Source organism: Chaetodon trifascialis, chromosome 16 (genome assembly GCF_039877785.1).
Source record: "Chaetodon trifascialis isolate fChaTrf1 chromosome 16, fChaTrf1.hap1, whole genome shotgun sequence".
In the NCBI taxonomy this organism is placed as follows: Eukaryota; Metazoa; Chordata; class Actinopteri; order Chaetodontiformes; family Chaetodontidae; genus Chaetodon; species Chaetodon trifascialis.
Window position 1 is genome coordinate 1,943,820 of NC_092071.1, and position 13,155 is coordinate 1,956,974.

A 13,155-nucleotide genomic window follows, 5' to 3' on the forward strand; every position below is an offset into this window, starting at 1 on the left:
GGTTTCCCGGATGGAGCAGCGACGCCATCTTTACGCCAGTGCTACCGGTGGGTCTTCGGTTCAGCGGAGCGACAGGGCTGTTGCTGATCCACCACCAGGAATCGCCGAGCAGCCGATAATCCTCCCTTTGCACCGGGACGCCGCGAACAGTCCCAGTACCCGAGCACCATGGCAGATAGAGACAACCAAGTATACCAGGCGAAACTCGCCGAACAAGCGGAGAGATATGACGGTAAGGCTCCGAAGAAGTAAGTTAACGGCCATTGTAGAACGCCTGGCCCCTCTTCCCCCTCTGTCTCCCTGCGCAGGGGGCTTGGAGACGCAGGTAAAGCTGTTCACATGGATTTTTTGGGTGAGAGACAAAATGGCGGATATTTCTTCAGCAGAATGAATCCGTAAACGTTTAAATCGTCTTCGGTTTAGAGGGAAAGCGAGTTTTTTGCGGGATGAAGCACGCGCTGTGTCGCGTGCCCCGCTGCCCAGATAACGTTTAGCTTGTTAGGCGCTGAGCTAAGCTACGATCCGCTATCCTTACGATCCGCTATCCTTCGTTAGCGGACACTAGCTATCCAGATGGCTAACTAGCTGGCTAGCCTTTCTTCAGCCCCGACACGCGTCACGCCGAACTCCATTCAGAAAAACAACGCTGCAGCAAATGTCCACACCCCACCAAACACGAGCTGTGCCAGAGTCGAATCTGCTGAATCTGATCCATCAACCAGAAGCTTCAGCAGAAAAATATATTCAAAAAATGTGCCACAGTTAATGCTAACGTACCGCCCCCACCAAGTGTTTTGATCAGCGAAGCTCCTTCCAGCCTGGCAGGCTAGTGAAAGCCAAAGGAAACTTAACTTGGTCTTAAGTTCTTAACTTCGTGTTGGGATCAAGCCGAATTTAAGGGTGGCGTTACCTTTTTATGAGCTACCTCTTTATAGCTAGTTTAAGGTAATCAGTCTATGCTGTCTCAGGTGAATCTGTGTGACAGTACAAAGCAGTGTTTCAGTTAAAAGCTGTAAAATGTGATTATTCCGCCCTGTTCTTTGTACCCAGGCTGACATTCCGTCTGCTGCTTTTAATGAGGCCAACTTCGCCCTGCGTGCTGGCCTGTGTATTGATTGATAGGTGTTTAACCAATGGCGCGCCGGGCTAGGCGGGGCAGAGAGTATGGCTACTATGTGATTGGTGGCTGAGCAGCAAACTCAGCCAGAAGTTTAGCTTGAGCCAACATTTATTTCTGTGACTGGAAGTCGTCTTACCAGTAGTTTATGGAGCTGTTCACTGGTAAAGGCGCAGTATAGCTGGTTTACCTCCACTGTCAACACACATCTAGATCATCTGTTTCTTTTCTTCATAGTTCATTAGTCAGTTTAGCTTCAGACGGCACAGACATACTCCCATACTGTGTCTGTAAAACAGAGAAGCAGCCATCAGAAGGTGCACCATAAATCTAATCCAACACTGTAGTGACAGCAGATACACGCCTGCATGCTGCATTAACTGCTGGAGTGAGTCAAAGTCCAGTTTACGGAGGGGTCAAGTGAGCACAGCTGTTCACAACAGCAGATCCTCAGTTCACTAATGTGAGGTATAAGACGCCGGCCACACATTGTGCTGCGTCAACTTATGCCCATAATGCACATTAGATAGTATGTAAGTAGGCTACTGGTGCAGTACTGGGGAACAGTATCTTGAAACCACTGCAGGTGTGATAATAGCAAGAAGATGAACAGTCTGAAGCCAAGTTTTCACTTTACAGTCCTTTTAACTCAAAGCACCCTTTCTCTCCTTGTCTGTTGGTGCTTCATGGTACACAGATGTTCACCATGTATGACGAAGGAGTGATTGTTTTCATTATTGATTCTTTTATAGGGTGTTTTTTTTGATAGTTTTTGAGAAAATAATGATAAATTCCCATAAGTCACCACAGCCCAAAGTTTTAAGGCTCCTGAGATCTCGTTCTAAATAATAATCAGTGATTATTTTATATTTTTATGCTGCAGCTTAGTGAACTGATGGTGGTGACAGCCACGAGCGACCTGCGTCGTGTAGATAGGCAGCTTACCTGCTCACTAACTGAACAGATTTAACTTTTGTCATCGTTGGAGAAGGTTCTGCTCTGTCTGGAATCTCAGTCTGACATAAATTATGGAATAGTTTCTCATCCTCAGCGACTGCTTTGTTTGCCTCGCAGCCTCTCCCCTCTTATATTGATGCGATAAAGGCGCTGGCAGTTAAAACAAGCAGGCCAATAAGAAGTCAGCACATTGTGTTAACCTATCGTCTCACACTTCAAGTTCTCACAACTCCACTTTATGGCCAAATATTAGTTAAATCACTGTTACTCATCAGCAACCCTGTGGAGCCCCGGTGTGCTCGTGTTGTGCTGTGGAGCCACACAGTTGTACCCCTTGTGTCCACCTGACGTTGCTGCATTGTGTTTGGGCGGTGCTGCGGCTGCTGGTGTCAGTTTCAGCCATTCTTTTCAGTGTGTCAACGAGGTGCACGTCAGTCATCGCTCTGTTCGGGGCTCTGCTCTCCACATGCAGCTGGTCTATTTTTAATGTGTATAAAGACATTGATTTGTGTACAGCTGACATCATTTTATTTACTCATCTCATTCTGGGAGTTAGTGATTGTATAAATGAAAACAGGTATTATTGCTTTTACATAATCTGTGACTTCCAGTTGAAGAGACAGAAAGAGAAACACTGTTTGAAGGGAACCAGAGACGCCACAATCAAGGAGAAATGAACAAAATAAACCAAAAACTGGTTACAGAAGAACAATCTGCTTGAATTCATGTCATTTTGTTAGGCTTTCAGTGGATACTGGAACCAGTTAGGCCATGTTCAGACCAATTTGTAATGTTGCACATGCACCAGAGGGGACACATTTAATCTTTGACGTGTCACGCATGCCGTCTTAGCTCTAAGCAGCAGTGAAATGATTATATGTCACTGTTGCTCAATCGGATGCTTTTTATAGCATTCATTGCACAAACACAGCTTTGAAGACTGACTGTAATGCCCTTTGTCGCATCTCTCGAAGTTGGCGTCCAAATCAGGGCGGGAGTTGTGAAGTGGGAGGAGCTATTTTTGGCTGCACTGGTTCTGGATGCAAAAGTTCCGTTCATTTTTCCCATAGACCACCTTACCTGAGTCACAGTTGCAGCTCTTCTACAGTCTGGCTCTGCGTGAAACTCTCAGTTAAATAATCCACACAGGTCATTTACGGCTTTACAACCATGACTCCCAAGGTGCGTTTCAACAACCGTCCAATCACAGAGCATAAAAATCTGTTGCATGTGCTGCTAACGGTGGGTGGAAGCTAAAGATAATGGCGTTTAGAAAACTGAAAGCTTAAGTCAATGTATTTTTAGATTCTGGGTGCATTGTGGGTGAATTCTGGGGCGGCGTTTTGTTCTATGACGAAGCATTTTAAATTTGCTGCTGCTCTGATTCGCTAAGGCTCATGGGTATTGTAGTGGTTGGCTCAGTGGCCGTTGATCTGCAGCCTGTAATGCTGAGAAAATGTTGAAAAAGCACAGAGAGGTCATTCAGTTGGAGTGCAGGCCCGGCTGGAGGGTAAAGCGATCAAAGCAGCATAGTGCTCCTCCTGGCTCAAAACCATCAAGTATCGGGTGTCGCCAGCACGCTGCACGGAGAGCTGCGATTGGCCTCTGCAGATAGCACCCTGTCTGAAGTGAAAAGCCGAATGATTGACACACTGCTCCTCCGTCCAGGCTAGCATGTTTAGCATGCGAGGTTGTGACCAGTCTGCAGCTTGTGCGTTTTCACGTTAAGCATGAAAGTGTTGTTTCCAGTTGATCCAGAAATGACACCACAAATGTTCCTGACAGCTGCACAGCCAGTTGATTTTATGTAGGTCTTATATTCTGCAGTTCTCCTCGTCATTTCGTTGAATAGTCCACAGACTGTATCGTGGCTCTTTGGTTAATCTCCGGAGAAACGGCGTGTTGTGCTGATTAGCGGCTCCTTCAAAGCAGCGTTGAATCGCTTTCATTTCATCCCTGGACTCTGCATTCAGTTTTCACACCACACCCTCCTGCATCACCGTGAAGATTTGAAATGTGCAAGACAGAAATCACGTGATCTCGCTCCTCCTGCTGGTTCATGGTCCTGGCTCTGGTCCCGCAGTAGGTGTCCACAGGTGGACAATCTGCATTAGAGGTGCCTGTGCTCGGGCACTTTCCCAGGCACTCCATTAACAAAACACTGAGGACGACTCCGCTCTGTGCTTTAAACACTTCGTTAATGGAGGGAAGATGTGCTTATTTTCAATCAAGAAAATCAATTTATGCGCCTCTTACCCCAAAAATATTTGTAATTATAACAGGGGAGATGGTTTTAGATATCAGCCCAAATCACAGGAACATATTTTCACATGTCGCTGCAGTGGCATCGAGCCCTGCAGGTGTGTTTGTTTCATTTGGCAGGTTTGAGGCATCAACCTCAAACACCCGACAGAGGTGATGGAACTATGTTTGGCCAGAAACAGCCTCCCTGTTACTCTGAATAATCCACAAAATACACCACCAGCAGCTTTCATGGGAACAATGTCTTCAGTAGAAATTAGCTCCAATGAAACCAGTTCACCCAGTATGAATGTCAACACCCTTTAAAGCTGAACGTCAGTACTCACGATGAGCTGCAGTAAAGCAAAAGCTTCTCTCATGCATTTGTTAAAAGACTCACAGGTCACCTTCAGTGGACTGTGAGGGTTCAGTAATCTGCGTAATGATAACGTGTCAGTCGATCTGCGGGTGGAGAACACGTTTGTCGGCCGTTACTTCTTTCTGACCGAAACACGTGGCTTAAAGGCACATTTTTAAGGATCATTTAAAGGTGTTTAAGAGGAAAGTATGTGCAGAATGACTCCTCGAGGCGTGAGACCGAGTGGCTTCTTCTTCACTGTCATTGTGGGCGCTTTGCTGCATGTCCTGGCACATTGCCGCCACCTGCAGGTCAGTTGAACAGTGAACGCATTGGTTAGAATGTGTGTTGCTTCACTCACTGTTGAAGATAAAAACAGGTGTTAAATTTGGTTATTAAAGAATTAAAACCAACATTTCTACGCAGGTTAAAAGTTCATTTAACAGTTGAAAGATCAACTTGTCAGTACTCTCCGATTGAGGCCCATTTAGTCTGTTGGAAAGACTGGTGGATGTAGAGGGTGGTGGTGGCTGGACAGCAGGCCAATGCTGAAGCGACCTGTCAGGTGGGAGCAGCCAATGTGTTTCAGCCAAACAGACACAGTGGAGTGTCTGCTGTTTGCTTGGCTGAGTGTTGGATTCAAAGGAAGTTTAAAGGTACATTAGGTCAGGGGTAAAGAGTTGCTTCACCCATCAGAGGCTCAGGAGATTTATGACGGCACAGCCTGATACCGACTGAGACCTGAAGATGGGTCAAAATGTCATTTAACACCAGGACTGCGCTGCTGTGGGAATGCTCACCCGACGCTTGACACGTTTCACCATGTGAATTGATAAATGTTCTGTACCGGGCTTAAAAATAAACTGGACTCTGGCAGAGTCTTCACAGGGCCGGTCAACAACTAACCTGAACCATATGTGAGTGTGTCGGTGATCTAAAATAAGATGAAAACAGCTAATAATATCACACATGCTGGTGTGTTTATCAGGCTCAGACTTAATGGTGCAGTGTTAAGGTGCTGTTTGTGCTGTGGGGGGGTCTCGACGAGCCCAAACCTTATGTCATTTGTGTCCCTGTGTCTCTCAGAAATGGTGGAGTCGATGAAGAAGGTGGCCAGCATGGACGTGGAGCTGACGGTGGAGGAGAGGAACCTGCTGTCAGTAGCATACAAGAATGTGATCGGAGCCCGGAGAGCCTCCTGGAGGATAATCAGCAGCCTCGAACAGAAAGAAGAAAACAAAGGCGGAGAAGACAAACTAAAGATGATCCGAGAATACAGGAAAACGGTCAGGCGCTGTCAGAAAGCCAAACAGCTTTTAGTGATTGGAAGCAGTGAGAGTGAGATGTTTCTGAATGCAGTTTGGATCATGAAAATTCATCATGTGTCTTTCACTGAAAACAGTCTAAACAAACGTCTTCAGAGCCAAACGTTGAAGCACACTTTACATAACCAATGCACACCATCTGCACACGTCGTTTTTGACATGTTCATTCCTCCTTTAGTGAAAAGTTGGTGAGAACCTGAAAGCTTTGAATGGCTGCAGTCCATTTGCTCTTGTGTTCGTGCTCTCTGATGTCAGACGCCTTGCTGTAATACACTGATTTGATGGAAAGTTGGAGCCCCTCACAAATCGCCTTCCACTAGTTCACAGAGCTAATATCGCTGATTTTTAATGCTCTCAGAGTCCTGCACAGGACGGCAGTGGTGCATCGATAGAGCTGATTTGAAGTTGCTTCCTACCTTAAGTTCATGGAGGTGAGTTGATGCACTCTCTGGTAATCAGTTTCATATCCAGCTGAAGAGATGCCAGAGATGCTTTACTCTTCTTGGTTGGGCTTTTGAGGCTCTCCTCTGATGGGCGTCTCCACTTTGAGAGGAATCGGTATGAGTTCACAGCCTCGACACATCTCTGAGTGAAGTAATGAGGCAGCCATCTTTAAATCAGGTTTCTGCTGCAGAGTCTCTGCTGGTGGATTCTGTCTTCAAAGATGTGAGACTTTGAGCATTAAATGCCAAACTGTGGAAACTCTGGAGGACTGCTAGCGTTTGATGGCTCTGTCTTTTGTGTCCTCTGCCTCTAGATGTTGCATATCTGCAGTGTGGACTTATTTAACATCTTATTTAGAAATGAATGTTACCCACTTTGTAAAATTCACCACAAAGGCCTCGTCCAAAGTGAGCTGTTTTATTTGCAGAGGGCGTGTTACCATGCAGTGATGTGAGAAATGTCTTTTAGACGACCGGCGCTGACCTTTGACCCGAGTCGTTCAGTCTCTGTCTCTGGGACAAATGTGTCCACGGGGACGGACCCAGAAGTTGCTCTGCCGCAGAGACGCACAGTCAGTGCTTGAAATACAAACGTCTGTCAGTCCCAGCTCGCACAGGGACGAGTTCACATGTTTGAAATGTTAAATCTCAGCTGAATCGTACAGAGTCAGCTCTGAGTGACCACGCAGTCCTTTGACGGCTGCGTTTGTGTCTTTCCTTCTGCAGGTTGAGAAAGAGCTGAAATCAATCTGCAATGACATTCTGGATGTACTGGACAAGCACCTCATCTTAGCTGCAACCACGGGAGAATCCAAGGTTTTCTACTACAAAATGTACGTATGTGATGAATGTGTGTTTCTGTCGTGAACGTTCCTGCTAATGACACCAACACTTTGAATTCTTTTCATTTCTAATCAGCCTGATTTCGTCGGTCTCTCTCTGGGGTGTGTTTCCTCTCGTTCAGTCAGAGTGCAGATTGCTGCTCACCTTTGCTCCTCCTGCCAGTTAATTATTATCATAAGTACGTGTCTGTCTGAGCCACTCTCTGTTAGACTTAGCGTGCAGTGGATCCAAAGTTGATCCCTAACCAAGTAATTAAATATCCCTGTTGGCTGAGCGGCATTGAATCCAAAGCACAGCTGTGAGGACACAGTTTGTGTCATTGCATGAATTATTGGACTGTTGTGTCGTCATGTCATGCATACAGAGGAGCGTTTAACTAAAGGTCGAGTGTTTTGTTCATTTTTAATCACAGGTTTGCACTCTGGTATTAATTATGCAGGTTTTGGCAGAATCAGAGTTGCTTTGAGGAAACCAGACTCTGGTCCCATTGAAAGCGCTCGTGCAGTCGTGGTGATGCTGAGGAGGGACAGCCAGCGCTCTTCGCTCGTCCTGCCCTCGCTCAGGCCTTTCACAGCTTACATACCTGCTGTCCTCCTGGAAGACGAGTCTCTGCCACACAGATGATGTGCCTGTGCATGAAACAGTACCTGTCCTACATAAATAAGCAGATGATTCAACTCAAGGCACCGACTTTCAAACAGATGAAACATCTCCGCCATAACACCAAGCTCAGACTTTGAATTCAGTCGCTCACTTTCAATCAGCAGTGAAATGTTTGCTGATTGTTCCGACCTGGTTTACTCTAAAGGCAGTCTGGAAGCTGCTGCACCGTCCCCTCAGGGCTGCAGGCGTCTTTTGATTGCACTTCCACTAAACACATCAGGAGTCTGTATTTACTTTGACTCTGAGCCGGAGATGCTGATCTGACTCTGAGAGTTCTTGATAAACAGAAATGCTGCTCAGCTGACTTCGCTTTGTTTCGCCTCAGTTAAACAGCTTCCTTTAAAATGGCTTTATAGCTGCTTTTCTTTTGTAAGTTAAAACACCAGCGTGAGAGGAAAAACTGTGACTGCTGCGACTGAGGAGACATTAACAGATGAATACAGAACAATGCAAACATACGATCAGTGCTGTGGACTCTGTGGCTGTATCTCGTGTTTGTGCTGAACTGTGTCGTCCTCTGCTCAGGAAGGGAGATTACCACAGGTACCTGGCAGAGTTTGCCACAGGCAACGACAGGAAGGAGGCAGCAGAGAACAGTTTGGTTGCATACAAAGCTGCTAGCGACATCGCCTTGATCGAACTCCCTCCAACGCACCCCATTCGTCTGGGATTGGCCCTTAACTTTTCAGTTTTCTATTATGAAATCCTCAACTCGCCAGACCGCGCTTGCAGGTAGGTGTGACTGTTTTCTGTCTAACTGGTATTTGATGTGTTCTGTTGAGTGAGCAGGTTGAATTGAGTGTTTCCAGTATTAAAAGTACAAATGTTAGAGAGTAAGAAAAACTCATCTCCAGACGCTCACTGTGTGTTAAACACCTCATATGAGACACCTGAGGACAAAGGTGTCGTGTGCTGTGCTGTCTTTGTCTCAGGTTTGGTTCTTCACGTCTTAGGTCGTGTGCAGTTTGCCACGTTTGTCCACTTCGGTAAATCATGTCCACACGCTGAAGGAAAAGCTCCCCTTTTCAGATCCCACATGAACAGAAAGCGTTCCAGCTGTTGGCCCGGGATGCTCGGGGACGTTGGCTAAACGACTCTCAGGACTCTGGCAACTGAAACAGTCCTGAAGGGGAACAGATTGTTCATTTCCCTCCTGGCTCAGACCCTCACTGCCTCTGCAGTGGAGCTGCCGTCAGAATCCAAAACGGCCTGTCGAACGAGGAAATCCAGTGAAACGAATCGCGTAGATTCGACCTGTGCGTGCTTCGCCACCTGTTTACTGTGTGACCGTGTCCTCTTGTGTCCTCTCTGTCAGGTTGGCAAAGGAAGCTTTTGACAACGCCATTGCAGAACTGGATACGCTGAGCGAGGAGAGCTATAAGGACTCAACACTTATCATGCAGTTGCTACGTGACAACTTGACACTATGGACCTCAGACGTGCAGGGAGACGGTGAGACGCCTTTTCTTTCTTCTCACGCCTTCAGTTACAGCCGCTTAAATAGACGGCGGCCGTTAGTATTATCTCATTCATTCCTGGGTGATACTGACTGCTGATTGGCTCCTTATTGTCAGCGTCATCACTTCCTTCTGACTGATCTTAAAGCCGATCTGCTCCTTTAAGCCCCTCGCGGCCGTCGCTCGCAGCTCAGGACAAAAATGAGAACTATGAGGAACGATTGAGTGTTTTCCAAGAAAGTTTGTGAAACATTCCTGGTGTGCTCAGACTGAAAGCATCGAGGAAGCGTCTAACTTTCCTCTAACCTTCCCCTCAGCTCGGTGGTTTCTCTCCCTCTGACTCACTCATCTCTAATGATCTCTCATCTGGTTCTTCTGTAGAGTCTTAAGGACAGCCCTCCTCCTTCACTCTTCCTCCATTAAACGAGTGTGTTTTGTAAGTCCTTCCTCCTGTCTTTGGCTTCTCCACCTGCAGCTGTCTCTCCTGTCTCACCGCCCTGACACCCCTCACTGACCTCCTCACATTGAGTCCAGCCTTGTTGAATGTGTTGGTGTTGAGAGGAGATGACTTCCTCTCCTTTGCCCACAGCTCAGAGCTGCACTTATGTAAAATGTATCTGTGATCGTTCTCACCTCTTCGTCACCTTTTTCTGCACGTGTGAGCGTGAGTGCTGTGTGCTAACGTCTGCAGGGTGTTCGCAAGTCTAAATCATGCCGGGCTGTGTTTACATCTCACCAGGACAACAGCTTGTACAATAATAGAGAGCACAGGTCCCGACTCGACTTCCCGGCGAGCTGCTGCTCCACCAGCTCGTGTGACTCAGTGTAATGTCTCACTGAGGTTTTCTTCTTTGAGCTGTGACCATTTTTTAAGTTAAAACTCGTTCTTTAAACAGCAGCCAGATGTCCGTTTGAGCTCTGAAGCAGGTTTCACGTTCTGTAATCTCCCCTGTGATACTGAGGACACGACGTGAGGTCTGCGCTCAGTGTGTCTGGAGTCAGTACGAGGCTTCAGCTGATTGGTCTAAAGCTGACTGCTGAGAGCTGTCATTCAGCGTGCGTGAGGGCGCCTGACTGTTGTGTTGGTGGAGGTGTGTTTTTTAATGACAGCCCTTCAAACCTGTTTAGCACTGATCTGGTGTCAGTGCACAGTGCTGGTGACAAATGGTGTTTGTTAAATGCTGCTAATAGCAGAAATATGAAACATTTCCACTTCCTGTCTGCACTAATGCAGCGACCCTCCCGACACGCTGTGTTTGTGTGAGCAAATATTCCAGAGTTTAGTTAGTTTAGTTCAGCTCGTTGGATATTTTATGGCTGTCGTAGTCCTGGACCTTCATGTTTCACTGCAGCTCCCTGTAAAAAAGAAAGCTAGCTCCACATTTAATTGGGAAATATGAGCAGAAACACAAGTTAAGTTTTCCACCATGACGGATAAAGACTTGACTCCGGGAGTGGTTTGAGACCTTGCGGACACCCTGCTCCTTCGCCGCTGAACACAGCCCGCCGGGGCGAGTTTGGAGACCTGTGAACGCAGCTTATTGAAGTGTGATGTAACGACGAGCTGCAGGAACGGCATGTGAGGCTGCCGCTCCGTCTCCTGTGGCTTCCTCACATCCCAGTTAGCCGCGCTGCTAATGAGCGCTGTTACGGTTTCTATTTTAATCATGATGGATTCTCAAGCCTTTGTTATTTGTGCCTCTTAATTCTTCATTACACGGATGGCTGTGCTGTCTCTATGGTAACCTTTCTAAGCAACCAGTGGTACAGGCCCACAAGGCATTTTATCCCCTCAGTAAATCTGACCAGGGCTTGTTGGGAAGGCGCTGTGGATTAACTCTTGCTCACTGGGCTGCATGTTGACACGACCGGCGGTAAACACTGCAGAACACTTAAAATGTTGGACTTGTTTGTAGCATGACTGACTGATCTCTGCTCCCAGCGGGGTCTGCACACTGAACTCACCACAAATTCACTTTGACTCTTAAAAATGAGGATTTCTCTCCGTAAACCCGTCAGCACCTCGTTATGGCCTCTGAACGCTGCATTATTTTGGCAGCTGATGCACATGAAACTGCAGTTTTGTGAGTTTGAATCTGAGTGAAGGTGCCACAGGTCACGTTTCTCCCCCTTTCTTTTTGAACTCATTTCATTTCGTATTCACCAAACTGAAAACAGGTCTTGGATCAGTGTGAAACGGCACAGTCTCACAAACGATTCACTTTTTATTAGACGGTTAGGGGACTCCACGTGATCGTTCCCATTTGATAAACGTCATGTTAGCGCTAACTGTTAGCTGCAGCAACGCTAACAACACACAATCGTAAAAGAAGACAACGCAAAGTCTTTGCATCACATGAATCAGTCAACAGCATAAAAATCTAGTAATGTGAATCGTTTGAGTTCAGAAAGAAAGGAGGAGAAACGTGACCTGTGGCGCCTTCAGTCAGGCTTGCTGGTAAAGTTGCATTGACCGTCTCTACACTGTAGTTCAGGAATTGATGTAGTGCGTAAATGCTGATGATGATGATGGTGAACAGCAGGAGGAAGATGTTCAGCTGCAGCCTCCATGATTGTTGGTGCTTCTGTCGTTACTTCAGGTGAAGAACAGAACAAAGAAGCACTGCAGGATGCGGAGGAAGAGACCCAGCAAGACTGAGCAACACGAGACAAGCCCTCCTCCTCCTCCTCCTCCTCTTCTTCCTCCTCCCAGCACTAGCTCCTGTCCCCAGCCACAGTTTTCAGCTGGGTTTATACTGCAGCCCACACTCTTTCTCTACCTTTTCGTCCATTTCTTCCCGTCTGTCTCACCTTCTCTCCTCGTATGCACGCCATCTCCCAGCCCCCTCAGGGCCCCCTCGTGGTCTTCGTTTCCACTCTTCAGGGGTCCCACCTTCTTTTTGATGACTCATTTTGCAAGCCTGTACCCTTTAAGGTCCACGTCCTCTTTTACTGTTTTTATTTGCTTTACTTTGCTGTATCATCTGTTGCCAAGTACGCTCGCCTGTATTTGTAACACACATATGCAAAAGTTTATTTAAAGACAATACTTTGCTGTTCGACTTTATCCTGTGTGTGTGTGTGTGTGTTCATGAACGGTATACTGTCCATGCTTCTGTCAGTCGGTTTTGAGTCATTTCAGTTTGCAAATTGAGGAAACATAGCAGCAACGGGAGGTTTAAAAGGGATGCGTTAAAGCTTTTAGGAAGAACTAAGTGCCCTCTTTACTTTATGGTTACCAAACCTGCTCCTTCAACACATCAATAGGTCTTTTTTTTAATGGCAAACAGCAGAATGTCCCCCGTCTCCGAGCATCACTCTGACCTCTATTCTTGTCCACTCTTGGACCAAGTATTGTACTGCGAGGCTGTAGCGCTTTGCTAATGGCAGATAGTTAGGTAATGGCTTTTTAGCAGACAAACTGTGTGTGTGTGTGTGTGTGTGTGGGAGGGGAATGCTCAACACTCTTGATTGTAATGTAATGCAGTTTTGCATTGGCACTATATAAAAAAAAAAAGTTTGGGAAATAGAGGCCTGCTGTATCTTTACTCCCCTGACTCTTTCAGGTTTTCCTCGTCTCGACTCCGTCTCCTTCCTCTCATTTCCTCTCTTCCTTCTGTTCAGTATGTGTAACGTGAATCTGATTTGTACTACTGGATGTTCTCACCGGAGCCACAAGTACCATCTGTATTCTTACTGAAACACAGCATGGAATTAACATTAAACTTCAAGTTGAAAAATGTTAAAATAA

The 13,155-nt window shown here is 46.5% G+C and overlaps 1 protein-coding gene across 1 annotated transcript; it reads left to right on the forward strand.

Moving 5' to 3' along the window:
- Nucleotides 1–17: 17 nt before the first annotated feature.
- On the forward strand, nt 18–13,155 carry LOC139344434 (14-3-3 protein epsilon). The gene is made up of 6 exons (XM_070982603.1): nt 18–232; nt 5,760–5,959; nt 7,168–7,274; nt 8,473–8,679; nt 9,263–9,399; nt 12,005–13,155. The coding sequence occupies exons 1-6, from the start codon at nt 169–171 to the stop codon at nt 12,061–12,063; spliced, it is 774 nt and encodes a 257-aa protein (XP_070838704.1). The 5' UTR covers nt 18–168; the 3' UTR covers nt 12,064–13,155.

Coding starts and splice junctions, on each gene's coding strand:
- LOC139344434 (XM_070982603.1), top strand. CDS start 169: ATGGCAGATAGAGACAACCAAGTATACCAGGCGAAACTCGCCGAACAA. Junction 5,960..7,167: donor TCCGAGAATACAGGAAAACG/GTCAGGCGCTGT, acceptor TTCCTTCTGCAG/GTTGAGAAAGAGCTGAAATC. Junction 8,680..9,262: donor TCGCCAGACCGCGCTTGCAG/GTAGGTGTGACT, acceptor CCTCTCTGTCAG/GTTGGCAAAGGAAGCTTTTG.